Here is a 16,928-nt window from a genome sequence, read left to right as displayed (position 1 = left end):
GATCTGTGGCATTGATTAACAATCAGTTGTAAGGGACAATCTTCTCGAGGTTCAGTCTTTATCACATGGAGTAACTAAGAATCTTATCAAGAGATTTTTTTTTTTATCCATCAGTAATATTATTTTTAATACGTGGCAGAATTTCTCATTTGAGAATTTCAAGTCCTAGCTATCTTTAAAAATAGAGAATATTTGTGCTTGTTTACAAAAGCAGAAATGCAAGCAAAAACAAGTATGTAATCGTCATCTTGAAAATAACAATATATCAAAAAATTACGAAATTTGATCCAGTAGAACATCTGCTATTGTTTTTTGTTTTTTTTTTATGCATAGATATTATGCTGAAAATTGATGGCTGCCATTAACATCACAAGAACTGTGAAAACAAGGGATATAATTCAATTTTCCTGTTTTCAGCACTATTCTGTCTGAGTCTTCCAAGGCGAAATGTGCAACTTTTTGTAAAAATTTTATGTATAAAAAATTTCCGTTTGATTAAATTTTGTAATTTTTGGATATCTTACTATTTTTGAGATGACAATCTAAGTGATATTGTTTTTGCTTAAAAGGAAATTAAAAAAAAAATTCTGCTTTAGTCTAAACATGCACAAAACATTGCATTAAAAGTAAATTATAAATTCCTAACTAAAGCAGATGCCATGATTAGATACCAAAACCTTAAACTTCAGCCTAAGGTTCTACCAACTCATGTATTTCAACTTTCTTATAAATAGAGCTTAAAACATTACCTTAACAAAATAGTTTGGCATGATATCATAGTTAGATAGGCAATAATAATAAAAAAATAGATAAATGATTAAGTAAACACTATCAGTAGTGTTGGAAATTATTTTAATAGTTCTAAACCATTTTTGTTTTAATTGTACAGCAATGTGCCAATTTGTATTCACAATAGTTGCCAGCATAGTAATATTTTGCGCATTTCCTTTTCTACCTTATAAAAAATATATAGAAATACGTAACCTTTCTTTAACAATTTATTTTTTTTTATTGCATATCTTTTCAAATAAACTATGTTTAGTTAAGTTGATATCTTATATATTACATCAAACTGTTTAGATATTTTTCATTTTTTTCTTCTATACTTCCACAATTTTTGTTAGAATGACTCCTTTATAGATTTTCAACTATACTGATAAAAAAATCTCATTCAAATTTGGTGGAGACAAGTACTTATAGAGATCTAAAGACCTGCATTATGTACTGTAATTCACTGGCTGCCAGGTTTGTATGCACACCAATAAACAAATCTACTTCTCTCCTACTGTCACTGCCACCCCACATTTTTTTAGCATTTGCGGGTTGGTATGCTGACATTGATTATTATTATAGTTAAATTTGGACGAATTTCCTCCTCCCCCAATAAAAAGGGTGTTGTCTACTTGGAAAGCTATTCTTTAGATGGGGATGTTGGAAATGTCTATTCCGAATGCCGTTCTTAACATGGGGAGTTTGTGATGTCTATTCCAAACGCCATTCTTAACATGACAGTACTTAAAGAATAGAAGTGAAAAGTCGTAATTGTTTTGTTTTACACATTAAAAAAGTCGACATAAAACTGGAATTTACTTTAATACTATTAATGGAAGAGTTAAAAAGAAAAGGAGGACTTGAACAACAAATAGAAACAGCTATGACTGCTACCACTGACTTCGATCACTCTAAACAATCCATATGCGGTGAGAATTCCTAATCTCAAAAACTTCTGTTTTTACTTTTATTATTCTAATAGACCATTTTTCATACTTTTATTAATTCATACTGATTTATGCATTCTCTTAATTGCTTTTTTTAAATTTAAACAGTACCTGTATGTTATCGCCTGAAAACATTACTAATCACCAGTGCAAGCCAGATAATTTCATTTCGGTCATGGGCGCCAGTGTCTGCAATTATTCAGGGACGGCAGTGGCTATTAACAACAACCGTAGTTTACGTTTTGTGAGGATGGGCACAGGCTTCCACCAGGCAACGCTGGTTAACGGTTCTGCTAGTTTAAAAATATTTTCTTTATGAAACATGATTTTGTGTGAAAATTTCTCAAATTTTGGTTCTTTCTTTCAGTTGCTGATCGAGCACGAGAAGAGTTTAATGAAGCCGATAGAAAATTGAGAGAAGTTGAGAAAAGTATCAGGTAAGTTATCCAACTCTGATTATATTTTTTTGTATTTCACATTTTTTATTGATTACCTCCCTTTAGTAATAGTTTTGCATCTGGTGATAATTTAATAAATTTAAACTTATTTGTGGGATGAAGTGTTTTATGATCCTAGTTAACAATATGATGCGATGTATTTACTTAAAGCCTTTTATTCTTTTTCTTTTTTTTGGTTTGAATGTAGTAAATAATTTTGATAAATATCGATGGCTATGAATGTTTTATTAAAATTGTATACCTTGCTCATTGGGTGGATTTCAGTCGCAAGAAATGTGACCCATGATAGTAGATCTTTTGCAAGGATTTAATATCTTTTTAGATAGTTTTATAGCAAAGTCATATTTGTGAAGGTCACAAAACTGAAGAAATGGGTGGAAAATGGCACTTTCTGTGATGCTAAATTAATATGATGCAGTTATCAAGACCAGAACTAAGGCCAGAAGAAAAAAGGAGGATTAAAAGAAAATTACTCCAATCAGATTTCTTTAGTTTTGTTTGAAGAAAAGCTTTTTCTCAAAATATTGGATCTATATTAACTATTAAAATTGAGTTTTTTTTTTTTTGTTAAATTTACATTCTAAAGGCTTTCACCAATCTCTATACATGCACACTATTTGGCCTGTTTAGAAGTTTTCAGACTAAGCTTTCTAGTACTTAGTATTTTAAGTACTATATATATATGTGTTTGTGTGATTTAATTTTATAGGAGAAATAATAAGTGTTCAATTACTATTTTACTCTGAAACTGAAAGTACTGATGGATGTGTTATGAATATCGATTATCTCCCTTGATAATTGAAGACTATAAAAGCTGTGCATTTCCGCTTGTCGAGTAGACAAGTAGTCAAATTCTTAATTGAATAATAAAGATTATTAGACGGAAACTTATCGTCCTGTTTTCATTACAACTTATTCAATTAAAGAATGGAAGGTTTTATACGACTGGAGTGATTTACAACAAATTCAGAAAGCGATTCTGCTGACAGGTGCTGGAAACATTGCTGGGAGACCTTTACAAATTTTAATGAGGTTCTATATTCAGAAAGATCGGGACTTTCCATCAATAAGTGTGCACTCCTAACCAACTACCTATCTCACACAGTCAACAAAATTATCTCAGATTGTGTTACCTACAAAGAAGCAATTGATGTACTGGACGCTACATACATAAAACCCAAAAGAGATATTTTTTTAGACACCTACTTGCCACTCACTAACAAGAATCAGGCGAAACACTGGACCATTTCCTTAAAAGCCTTTGGACACTGGGCAAAGATTGCAGCTTTTGCCCAATGACGCCATTAGAAGCACAAGAGCCACACATTTTGGATGCTTTCATTAACGGCTTATGTAATGCTTAAGACGTCTTCTTGAAAACAAAACCCTTACACTTAGAAAAGCTTACGAGCAAACCTATACCATTCAATGTGCTATAACAGCAGTCTGGTTCTTACTTACAGCCAGACACAGTGTGTTGTGCTAAACACATCTGTTCCTACTTCCCCACCTCATGATGATAGTCCGCCAAAGTTTCAAGAACAGTCAGTCACTGCCACTTTAAAAAAGGACACCTGCTATTTTTTGTGGCTTCTCTAAACACCTATGAGTTTCCTGCCCTGCCAAAAATACTCGTTGTCAAACCTGGTCATTTTTCAAAGATATGCAAATCTTCTAAAATCTGATATAAAGTCAATCGTCAAAATACATCTGCAACTTTAGCCGCCACTCCAGACTGCCTTTCAAAAGCTATTGTAAAAATAAAAATTAACGAGAGATCTGCGAATGCCTTGCTTGATACTGGCAGCTCAGAAAATTTTATTAAAGAAAGCTTGGTAAAAACCAACAAATTGTATTGTATTTCCTCCTCGCCCCCAACAAAGTAAAAATGGCAAATGCGTCATTGTCTGTGTGGTTATTGTTTGGTGGACTTACTATTTAATGGCGTCTCCTATAAAACCACTGAATTATCCATAATAAAAAACCTTTGTTGCGAAAGAATACTGGAACATGATTTTTTTGCAGCAACACTCATAGATGGAAATTTCATTTGGCAGTTCAATGCTCGCATTAAAAATTTGTGGATTGGCGACAGCAAAAATCCAGTACCTGTCACTTTTTGAAAACCTAACTGAAAACTGCAAACCCATAGCAATAGAAAGTGAACGTTTTTCGAATAATAATAAAAAGTTAATTGACTTGGAGATAAAACAAGTAGATGTTTCCTCTGTCTCGTCAAACCGTACAGGCATTTGAGGGACTGAAAAAAAAGATATTGTGAAATCAGCAATTACAACAACAGACCACATTATTCCTCTGGTTGTTGAAACGAATGTGTCAAATTGATATTGCTGCTTCTTTGAGACGAGCTAATCGTCCTGTAGCCTTTTTTTCAAGGACCCTCTCACAGGCTGAACGATGACACCCTGCAATTGAAAAGGAAGCCTACGCCATAATTGAGGTATTAAGAAAATGGCGGCACTACTTGATCGGATGCCACTTTAAACTGATTACTGACCAAAAATCAGTTGCTTTTATGTTTAACTCTAAGACTACAAGCAAAATAAAAAATAAGAAAATAGGTGGAGAATTGAACTAATATGTTTCTCTTTCGACGTCAGCTACCGACCCGGCAGAGAGAATTTAACAGCTGATACACTGTCAAGAGTATGCTGTACGACATCAAGCAAGGACAAACTCCGAAAGCCACATAACAATCTCTGTAACTCAGGCATTACTCGAATGATTCATGCTGTGAGGTGTAGAAAATCGCTTTTCTCGGTGAAGGAGATAAAAAGAATTACAAATTCCTGCCGAATATTTGCTGAAATAAAGCCTCGATTTTGTAAACCCAGAACTGGTGTTTTAATAAAAGCAACATAACCATTCGAAAGACTCAATCTTGATTTTAAATGACCACTACTAAGCAAAACAAGGAACCGATATATATTAACTATTATCAACGAATATTCATGGTTTCCTTTCTCCTTCCCTTGTTCAGACATATCGGCTACTGCAATTATACAATGCCTCTGTTCATTATTCGCTGTCTTTGGAATCCCTGCCTATATACGTTTGAACTGAGGGGCTTCTTTCATGTCAAAGCAGCTTCGACAATTTCTACAGGAACAAGGAGTAGCCATAAGCCAAACAAATCCCTACAACCCTAAGGGTAATCGCCAATGCGAAAGACATAATGGCATTATTTGGAAGACAGTTCAATTGGCTGCATCAAATAACGGATGTTCGATTGATAATTGGGAAAATCTCCTTCCTGTTGTATTATACGCCATACGTTCCCTATTGTGTACTGCCACGAATCTCCTGACATGACGTCTAATGACACTGTCTCCGTTGGGGCTCCATCAGACACTTTGGATGGGCTAACATCTGGATCCCTGACAGAGGAAGGACTAGAATTGGAAAAACGTGTTCATCAAGGGACTGACTCTGACGCGAAATGGTCTGCTCCTCTGAGAAGGAAACATTTCAGAGCAAGGTGTTTTAAGGCCCACAGACAGGCTCGTACTGAAGAGCCTTACTGTTTGAGTACTCCAACCACGAATCATGGACTGCAAAGGCAGTCACTGCGAACTCGTAGGAAGCCTGGACTTTCTCCCCTATGAGTGAGAAATTTGGTGGCGGAGAATGTTCTGAGTATGGATTATCTCCCTTGATAATTGAAGACTATAAAAGCTGTGCATTTCCGCTTGTCGAGTAGACAAGTAGTCGAATTCTTAATTGAATAATAAAGATTATTAGACGGAAACTTATCGTCCTGTTTTCATTGCAGGATGATCTAATTAACGTATTTTGTTCATTGATTAAAAATCTAGATAAATGTAAAAATTGTAATTGTAAAAGAGTACAGATTTTTTTTTTTTTTTATTTTTGGTTAAAATTCTCTGGTCATTTCAACATAGATGTTGCATCTTAAAAAAGCTTTCTTAATGAATCTCTAAAAATATAAGATCAAAAAAAAAATCTTATTAGCTTTCATTATTTTTTGCTTCTGATTATTCATGTTTCAGTATTTCATTATTTTTAATATTTCTTTTTAATTGCTTTTTCAGTGATGTGAAGAAAATCCTTGACCTTGACCTTGGTCCAGAGAATGAATATTACATGTTATATGGAAAATGCTTTGAATTTTCTGATCGCGAATACATTTATACTTTCTGTCCTTTTGATAGGACCTCTCAGCGCAGCAAGTCAGGTGGAATGGAAACCAGTTTAGGGTAAGTAGTTTTATTAAAGTTTTTAAAATGTTTTAACATTGAAGAAACAGACATGATTACAATAATATGACTAGTAAGATCCATGGAAATTCTACAAGTAGTTTTCTTTAATGAAATTGAAATTACTCTACATACTATTTATTAGATTTCATCTAATATATAAAGTAAAACCAGTCTCTTTATTGTTTCTTTGTCATTGATAGTTTTCTTTCTGCAAAATCAATATTTGATTCTGATTTTTTTTTTTGTTGATTGTTGTGACTTGTTAAGAATAAAATCAATATTTGATTCTGATTTTTTTTTTCTTTGTTGATTTTTATTGTTAAGAATAAAATACAACTATGTTAACTAAGAGAGTAACCAGTCAAATTATTTTACCATGAAATTCAATTGCAAAATCAGAAAAAATATCACAGATAATCAAGTATTTTCTAGCAGAAAAATTATAGTCTTACTTGTGGAAACTCGTGAAAATTCTATGGCTCTGCTATCTATATAATTTACTGTTAATATTTCTCAAAATAATAATGTCTGTCATTGTTAATAATAGGTATCCCAAACCAAAATTTTCTTTTCATTATATCTAAAAGAAATTAATGTGGTCATATAGATTTTTGAAAACCATAAACAAAAGTACCAAATTTATTTTGGTAGCTCAATTAGCCATCAAGTTATGATCGTTCAAAGTTTGTTGGAAAGTTGAAAATTTGCTATCATGGTCCAGAAGCCATATTTCATAGTATATAACTAAAAATTTAAGCTACTAACAAGTGAAAAATCCTTATAAATGTAATGTCATCTTGTGATAAATAAAAATTAATACTCATGAAAAACAATAATTATTAGATGAAACCAACCTAAACACAAGGCAAAAATCACACAACCAATGGTGGATAAAGTGCAAATATGACACAGAAGTGCAACTTTTACTGTTCATATCAATTTCATTTCAATAGCTAATGTATTGAATCTTCTTAATATGATTCATAACACATTAGAGATCAAGATAATTTTTTCTTTTAATTATACATTGATAAAACCACTCAATTGTGAACCATGTTAAAGCAATCGAACAGACAATTTGGTAAAAAGAGCAAAAAAGGGTTAAAAAAATGAGTCAAAAGTATACGTTATTGAAATTGCTGTAAAAATGTAACCATTAGAGGTAGAAGCTTAAAACTTTGCAACTTTACTAATTTTTGGGTGAGGAATTCAAAAGAATGTTTGCCTTGTTTCTAATAACAAAACTTTTTGTTACAGAAATATTTTTACTTTGGGGAATTTAAACTCGCTAAAAAGGACCGACAACAAAAAGATTTAGAAATTTGTTATACAAAAAGTTACAAGTCACTTTTTTTCAAGCATTGAAAAACTTTAAACTTAAGACAAATAAGATACTTCATAGGCAGAAGTCTTACTACAATTCCTTTCCTTATTGATTTTCTCTCAGAATTCTTTCATAGGCTTCTGCTATGGTAGATATCAAGAACACTCCAAATCGATTCCCTTCAAAAATACAAAACAAAATTAATTGCTTTTTTCGCCATTCCTTGTCATATTTGCCAATGCCGAGTAAGGGAGCGGACAAAAATCCAACACTATTATATTCTACTTTTGATTTAATTAGCAATAATGTTTGATATTATTTTCTTAACAAAATATTTCTTTAAATTGAAACAATTTTTTCAATACCTTGAAAATAAACTGCATTCTTCTAAAGGTTATCTAGCGAATTTTCACAAAGTTTCAAGTTTTATTTTGTTTATTTTACGCAGATAAAATAAATTAAGATCTTCTTTTAATGTTATCATGATCTATAGGTTAGTTTACTAATAGTTTAAAAGAGGTTAGTTTTACTAATAGTTTAAAAGAGGTTAGTTTTACTAATAGTTTAAAAGGAATAAATATTTATCAACGGTATCAGCAATGAAAAATTAACATAATAAAATATTAAGAGAATCGGTTTTGGAATCGGAAACTAGGCACAAATTTTTCCGATTCCCCGAAAACTACCGATTTTTCCGATTCCCGATTCCGATTAATCGATACAACACTAATTTTAACGACAGGTGCGTGAAAAAAAAAATGGTGTCTCTATTTTTGGTGATAAACTGTAGAAGTACCGTCTCGAGAATTATTAAATAAACAACAAAAAAAAAAAGATTTTTTACAGTGAAATTAATTTTTTCATTTATGCGCCATGTGCACGTAACTTAATTATATTTTCGGTTATTATTTTTTAAATAATGTACATTGTAATAAAAAAAATAATTTGACAAAAACGCCCGATAGAATATAAACAAAAATTTTTTTCTTTTTAAAGTAATGTAACTGTACAGTCTAATAAAAAAAATAATTTAACAAAATGTTAGATATATCAAAAACGCCCAACAGAACATAAGAGAAATAAGTAAACAAAAAAATGAGGCACATTTTTTAAAATGAAAAATTTTTTTCTGTCAGTCACACGCAACTAAAAATGATTTTTTGGTTTAAAATGTAGCCAGTTTAATTTTTAAAAGATAATTTAACAATGCTGAAGTTTATTCAACCGAAAGAAGATAAAGTAAAGAACATATGAAAGTTTGAAAGATAGAAAATAAACAACTGACATTATTTTTTAAATTGTAAATTTTCATTTCTTTTATTGACGCGCTTGTTGCACTAAAAATATTTTAAACAATTTTTTAATAACTTTTAAATAAACAAAAACAAACTCACTTAAGAACTTTGCTGACAGTTGATTTTTGTGATGATACTTCGTATGTACTTGGGATTAAGTTGTAAATCTCGATGTGTAGGTACAGTCACTTTTATTAGTGGTGCACCTTGGTTTATGAGCGTAATAATGACACCAACAGATTATTAAAGAGGGGATATTTCTCTACAAAACGGTGGGATTTTCGGAATTTTTTCAATTGAATTTCTTTCATATTTCTTTCACTGAAGTTTTCAAGTTAGATTTTTTTTTTTGTGAAAAAAACTTAAAACCCTTTTTTAAGCTCACCATATTGATAAGTGACCTTTTTTCTTTAAAATGGTATTATTTTTTTTATACCTAGAAACTCACATTATCGTGCGCATCAAATTTGAAAAACACCAACATTTTTTTGTGTAAAAAAAAATAAAGCGGCGTTACTTCAAGTTATGTCACTAAAATTAGTGACATCACTTGAAGTAACCTGGAAAAAAAAACTATTAACGACACAAGAAAAAGAATTATATATCTATAAAGCAAAAAAATTGAATTTTATTTAAATCAAAACTTTATCAAACTAACCAAAAAAAAATAAACGAGATATCACAAGTTGAAGTTAAAGGAAATTTAACTTTATTTACCAGTTTTCGCATCCTAAACTAGGCTAGTTTGGGGTACCCATTAATAATATTAAAACTTGACTCTTTTGTAAAACTATTGTTTGTCAGCTAAATATTCTTTTAAACAAAAAAAATTATAGCAAATAATAATTTTTGATATATGCATATTAAAATATAATCATAGTTTTATAATTTAGTCTGTAAGGTTTCATGCAGTTTTCCTCTCAGTATTATAGTTTTGATTGCTTTAAAATATTTTGCACTTATTGTTGGGTATCCTTTTGCTGAGATGGGTATTCCAACCTTTAAGACTTGTTGTTTTAAATTCAATCTAATTGAAAAACTAAGAGCAATTCTCCAAACACTGTACAAAAATAGAGGCCCATCTTAGCACCTGATTGATTTGTACTATTTATATAAATTAATATCATTGCATTTTTGCAAGCTTTAAAATAATGAAGATTTTAATTTTTTAGAAAATGATCTCCAAATTTTTTTTTTTTCATAAAAATCCTATGTTTTTATTACAGCCATTGGGGATTATGGGATGGACCACAAACTGATTTATACAGCAAACAAAAATATGACAGAGGACAAAACTGTTGGAATGGACCAGATCGATCAGTTAGAGTAAGACTGAATTTCTTAATACTTTCATACTTTTTCATTTTTATTTTTACTTTTATTTGACCGTTGCTGAGATCTCTATTGGAAAATGAAACTTGACGGACAAAACCTTTTGCATTTGATTTGGCAGGATCTACTGGGTAGAAAGTTTTGGTGACATGTCTTTGGTTTAAAATGGCAAATATCAAAATGACTCCTCTGGGTATCAATGTTTTTAATTTCCCCAACAAGTCATGCTATATGGAATTTTTATGTTGACAAACTGTTCTAGATACAGTGTACCTGAAATCTCAAGGATTTTTCATATTGTTTTTTTTTTATTTTATATTTTCAAAAATACTGATACTCATCAGTACAAAACAAAACCATTTCGGCAAAATAGGCAACGTTATATGCATCATTTAAAAATAGGCAATGTTATATGCATCCTTTAAAAATAGGCAATGTTATATAAATCCTTTAAAAATAGGCAATGTTATATGCATCATTTAAAAATAGGCAACGTTATATGCATCCTTTAAAAATAGGCAACGTTATATGCATCCTTTAAAAATAGGCAATGTTATATGCATCCTTTAAAAATAGGCAACGTTATATGCATCCTTTAAAAATAGGCAATGTTATATGCATCATTTAAAAATAGGCAACGTTATATGCATCCTTTAAAAATAGGCAACGTTATATGCATCCTTTAAAAATAGGCAACGTTATATGCATCCTTTAAAAATAGGCAATGTTATATGCATCCTTTAAAAATAGGCAATGTTATATGCATCCTTTAAAAATAGGCAATGTTATATGCATCCTTTAAAAATAGGCAATGTTATATGCATCATTTAAAAATAGGCAATGTTATATGCATCCTTTAAAAATAGGCAATGTTATATGTATCCTTTAAAAATAGGCAATGTTATATGCATCCTTTAAAAATAGGCAATGTTATATGCATCCTTTAAAAATAGGCAATGTTATATGCATCCTTTAAAAATAGGCAATGTTATATGCATCCTTTAAAAATAGGCAACGTTATATGCATCATTTAAAAATAGGCAACGTTATATGCATCCTTTAAAAATAGGCAACGTTATATGCATCCTTTAAAAATAGGCAATGTTATATGCATCATTTAAAAATAGGCAATGTTATATGCATCATTTAAAAATAGGCAATGTTATATGCATCCTTTAAAAATAGGCAATGTTATATGCATCATTTAAAAATAGGCAATGTTATATGCATCATTTAAAAATAGGCAACGTTATATGCATCATTTAAAAATAGGCAATGTTATATGCATCATTTAAAAATAGGCAATGTTATATGCATCATTTAAAAATAGGCAATGTTATATGCATCATTTAAAAATAGGCAACGTTATATGCATCCTTTAAAAATAGGCAACGTTATATGCATCATTTAAAAATAGGCAATGTTATATGCATCCTTTAAAAATAGGCAACGTTATATGCATCCTTTAAAAATAGGCAATGTTATATGCATCATTTAAAAATAGGCAATGTTATATGCATCATTTAAAAATAGGCAATGTTATGTGCATCATTTAAAAATAGGCAACGTTATATGCATCATTTAAAAATAGGCAACGTTATATGCATCATTTAAAAATAGGCAATGTTATATGCATCATTTAAAAATAGGCAATGTTATATGCATCATTTAAAAATAGGCAATGTTATATGCATCATTTAAAAATAGGCAATGTTATATGCATCATTTAAAAATAGGCAATGTTATATGCATCATTTAAAAATAGGCAATGTTATATGCATCATTTAAGAATAGGCAATGTTATATGCATCATTTAAAAATAGGCAATGTTATATGCATCATTTAAAAATAGGCAATGTTATATGCATCATTTAAAAATAGGCAACGTTATATGCATCATTTAAAAATAGGCAATGTTATATGCATTATTTAAAAATAGGCAATGTTATATGCATCATTTAAAAATAGGCAATGTTATATGCATCATTTAAAAATAGGCAATGTTATATGCATCATTTAAAAATAGGCAATGTTATATGCATCATTTAAAAATAGGCAACGTTATATGCATCCTTTAAAAATAGGCAATGTTATATGCATCCTTTAAAAATAGGCAATGTTATATGCATCCTTTAAAAATAGGAAACGTTATATGCATCATTTAAAAATAGGCAATGTTATATGCATCATTTAAAAATAGGCAACGTTATATGCATCCTTTAAAAATAGGCAACGTTATATGCATCATTTAAAAATAGGCAATGTTATATGCATCATTTAAAAATAGGCAATGTTATATGCATCATTTAAAAATAGGCAACGTTATATGCATCCTTTAAAAATAGGCAACGTTATATGCATCCTTTAAAAATAGGCAACGTTATATGCATCATTTAAAAATAGGCAACGTTATATGCATCATTTAAAAATAGGCAATGTTATATGCATCATTTAAAAATAGGCAATGTTATATGCATCCTTTAAAAATAGGCAACGTTATATGCATCCTTTAAAAATAGGCAACGTTATATGCATCCTTTAAAAATAGGCAATGTTATATGCATCCTTTAAAAATAGGCAATGTTATATGCATCCTTTAAAAATAGGCAATGTTATATGCATCCTTTAAAAATAGGCAATGTTATATGCATCCTTTAAAAATAGGCAATGTTATATGCATCCTTTAAAAATAGGCAACGTTATATGCATCATTTAAAAATAGGCAACGTTATATGCATCATTTAAAAATAGGCAACGTTATATGCATCATTTAAAAATAGGCAACGTTATATGCATCATTTAAAAATAGGAAACGTTATATGCATCCTTAAAAAATAGGCAACGTTATATGCATCCTTTAAAAATAGGCAACGTTATATGCATCCTTTAAAAATAGGCAATGTTATATGCATCATTTAAAAATAGGCAATGTTATATGCATCCTTTAAAAATAGGCACTGTTATATGCATCATTTAAAAATAGGCAATGTTATATGCATCCTTTAAAAATAGGCAATGTTATATGCATCATTTAAAAATAGGCAATGTTATATGCATCATTTAAAAATAGGCAACGTTATATGCATCCTTTAAAAATAGGCAACGTTATATGCATCCTTTAAAAATAGGCAATGTTATATGCATCATTTATCAAAATAGGCAATGTTATATGCATCATTTATCAAAGTAGGCAATGTTATATGCATCATTTAAAAATAGGCAATGTTATATGCATCCTTTAAAAATAGGCAATGTTATATGCATCATTTAAAAATAGGCAATGTTATATGCATCCTTTAAAAATAGGCAATGTTATATGCATCATTTAAAAATAGGCAATGTTATATGCATCATTTAAAAATAGGCAACGTTATATGCATCATTTAAAAATAGGCAATGTTATATGCATTATTTAAAAATAGGCAATGTTATATGCATCATTTAAAAATAGGCAATGTTATATGCATCATTTAAAAATAGGCAATGTTATATGCATCATTTAAAAATAGGCAACGTTATATGCATCCTTTAAAAATAGGCAATGTTATATGCATCCTTTAAAAATAGGCAATGTTATATGCATCATTTAAAAATAGGCAATGTTATATGCATCCTTTAAAAATAGGAAACGTTATATGCATCATTTAAAAATAGGCAATGTTATATGCATCATTTAAAAATAGGCAACGTTATATGCATCCTTTAAAAATAGGCAACGTTATATGCATCATTTAAAAATAGGCAATGTTATATGCATCATTTAAAAATAGGCAATGTTATATGCATCATTTAAAAATAGGCAACGTTATATGCATCCTTTAAAAATAGGCAACGTTATATGCATCCTTTAAAAATAGGCAACGTTATATGCATCATTTAAAAATAGGCAATGTTATATGCATCATTTAAAAATAGGCAATGTTATATGCATCATTTAAAAATAGGCAATGTTATATGCATCCTTTAAAAATAGGCAACGTTATATGCATCCTTTAAAAATAGGCAACGTTATATGCATCCTTTAAAAATAGGCAATGTTATATGCATCCTTTAAAAATAGGCAATGTTATATGCATCCTTTAAAAATAGGCAATGTTATATGCATCCTTTAAAAATAGGCAATGTTATATGCATCATTTAAAAATAGGCAACGTTATATGCATCCTTAAAAAATAGGCAACGTTATATGCATCCTTAAAAAATAGGAAACGTTATATGCATCCTTTAAAAATAGGCAACGTTATATGCATCCTTTAAAAATAGGCAATGTTATATGCATCATTTAAAAATAGGCAATGTTATATGCATCCTTTAAAAATAGGCACTGTTATATGCATCATTTAAAAATAGGCAATGTTATATGCATCCTTTAAAAATAGGCAATGTTATATGCATCATTTAAAAATAGGCAATGTTATATGCATCATTTAAAAATAGGCAACGTTATATGCATCCTTTAAAAATAGGCAACGTTATATGCATCCTTTAAAAATAGGCAATGTTATATGCATCATTTATCAAAATAGGCAATGTTATATGCATCATTTATCAAAGTAGGCAATGTTATATGCATCATTTAAAAATAGGCAATGTTATATGCATCCTTTAAAAATAGGCAATGTTATATGCATCATTTAAAAATAGGCAATGTTATATGCATCCTTTAAAAATAGGCAATGTTATATGCATCATTTAAAAATAGGCAATGTTATATGCATCATTTAAAAATAGGCAATGTTATATGCATCATTTAAAAATAGGCAATGTTATATGCATCCTTTAAAAATAGGCAATGTTATATGCATCATTTATCAAAATAGGCAATGTTATATGCATCATTTATCAAAATAGGCAATGTTATATGCATCATTTATCAAAATAGGCAATGTTATATGCATCATTTAAAAATAGGCAATGTTATATGCATCATTTAAAAATAGGCAATGTTATATGCATCCTTTAAAAATAGGCAATGTTATATGCATCATTTATCAAAATAGGCAATGTTATATGCATCCTTTAAAAATAGGCAATGTTATATGCATCATTTATCAAAATAGGCAATGTTATATGCATCATTTAAAAATAGGCTATGTTATATGCATCATTTAAAAATAGGCAATGTTATATGCATCCTTTAAAAATAGGCAATGTTATATGCATCCTTTAAAAATAGGCAATGGTATATGCATCATTTATCAAAATAGGCAATGGTATATGCATCATTTATCAAAATAGGCAATGTTATATGCATCATTTATCAAAATAGGCAATGTTATATGCATCATTTATCAAAATAGGCAATGTTATATGCATCATTTAAAAATAGGCTATGTTATATGCATCATTTATCAAAATAGGCAATGTTATATGCATCATTTATCAAAATAGGCAATGTTATATGCATCATTTATCAAAATCTGATTTTCAATTCCCAAAGAATTTATGCCTTCAAATCATTGTTTCAAACATTTTTTGATTTGTGACATGTAAATAATTTATTTTTTCTTTGACTTAAGAAACAATTTATTTCAATAAAAATCTTCCTGGATACATATTCAGATTCCATATAATTTCTGAAAGTTGTGATCAAATCCATTTTATTTATTTCAAATAATATTGCAAAACATACTTTAGATGTGTCCACATTGCCTAAATGATGATGCGAATCAGAGCTATCTTGAAACAACAAACTGAGATTAGGACTAAATAAGGAATTGGCATCAACAGAAACTGTTGTGCCTTGGTGGGCATAAATAATAAAACCAGTTAATAAAAATGAAAAAAAATTTTTTTTCAAATTTCTCTTTTTGTAATAAAAACAGCTGCTTTTATTTAAAGCATTGTAGATGCAATGTGTATTTCTCAGAAGACGCTGTAACTGTGTACTCTCGGGGCATTACATATATTTCAAAACCCTTTCAGCATGCTTCTCACCAGGTTGCAATACTTTCACCATATAAGCAGTTGAATAGCATACATCATTTGTGTTAGTGTAATTTTTCTTTTCTGTATTTTTTGTTTATTATTTCTTTAATTTATCATTTTTTAATTCTTAAAAATAATATAATCGTTTTTATTTTTGTTGCAGATTCATTTTGAATGTGGTATTGAAAACCAATTAAAATCTGCCTCCGAACCGAACAGATGTGAATATGCTTTCACTTTTGCAACCCCAGCCAGGTGTACGAAACAAGAAACAAGTTCAGCTGGATTTGCTACAAAAGACGAATTATAATCACCTTTTTTTTCATAATTTCATTAATAATTTACTCTATTGCCATTAAATTTGTTTTTTTTTTAAATTTATTTTGTTTGACTTTTTAAATTTCATTTTTTTATGGATAGTTTTCTCTTAATTGTTTGTTAAAAATGATTTACCAAAATGAGGAAAGTATGTGACAAAATTTAAGTAAATTCTCAAGTAAATCCTTCACAATGCAACATGAGATTGATCTTTATCACCTACATTTTTTTGCACATGCATATTTGCAGAAGAAAATTTAATCTACACAGTATAAGGAGATGTGTGTAGAACAAGACAGTATGGATTTAGGCAA

General features: G+C 29.6%; 1 protein-coding gene across 1 annotated transcript in view; it reads left to right on the top strand.

Moving 5' to 3' along the window:
* The window catches only part of LOC145279881 (glucosidase 2 subunit beta-like), a 152,106-nt gene extending 135,433 nt beyond the window's left edge, over positions 1-16,673 (top strand). The window contains exons 13-16 of the mRNA XM_080131340.1: positions 2,086-2,155; positions 6,250-6,414; positions 10,263-10,362; positions 16,460-16,673. Of these exons, the coding sequence (XP_079987466.1) occupies positions 2,086-2,155; positions 6,250-6,414; positions 10,263-10,362; positions 16,460-16,606 (482 nt within the window). The 3' untranslated portion in view covers positions 16,607-16,673. The remainder of the gene's footprint in view (positions 1-2,085; positions 2,156-6,249; positions 6,415-10,262; positions 10,363-16,459) is intronic.
* The last annotated feature ends 255 nt before the right edge of the window (positions 16,674-16,928 follow it).

The sequence above is a fragment of the Euprymna scolopes genome, chromosome 7, assembly GCF_053919585.1.
Source record: "Euprymna scolopes isolate OS-2025 chromosome 7, ASM5391958v1, whole genome shotgun sequence".
NCBI classification, from domain to species: domain Eukaryota; kingdom Metazoa; phylum Mollusca; class Cephalopoda; order Sepiida; family Sepiolidae; genus Euprymna; species Euprymna scolopes.
This window is presented reverse-complemented; position numbering and strand designations above follow the sequence as displayed.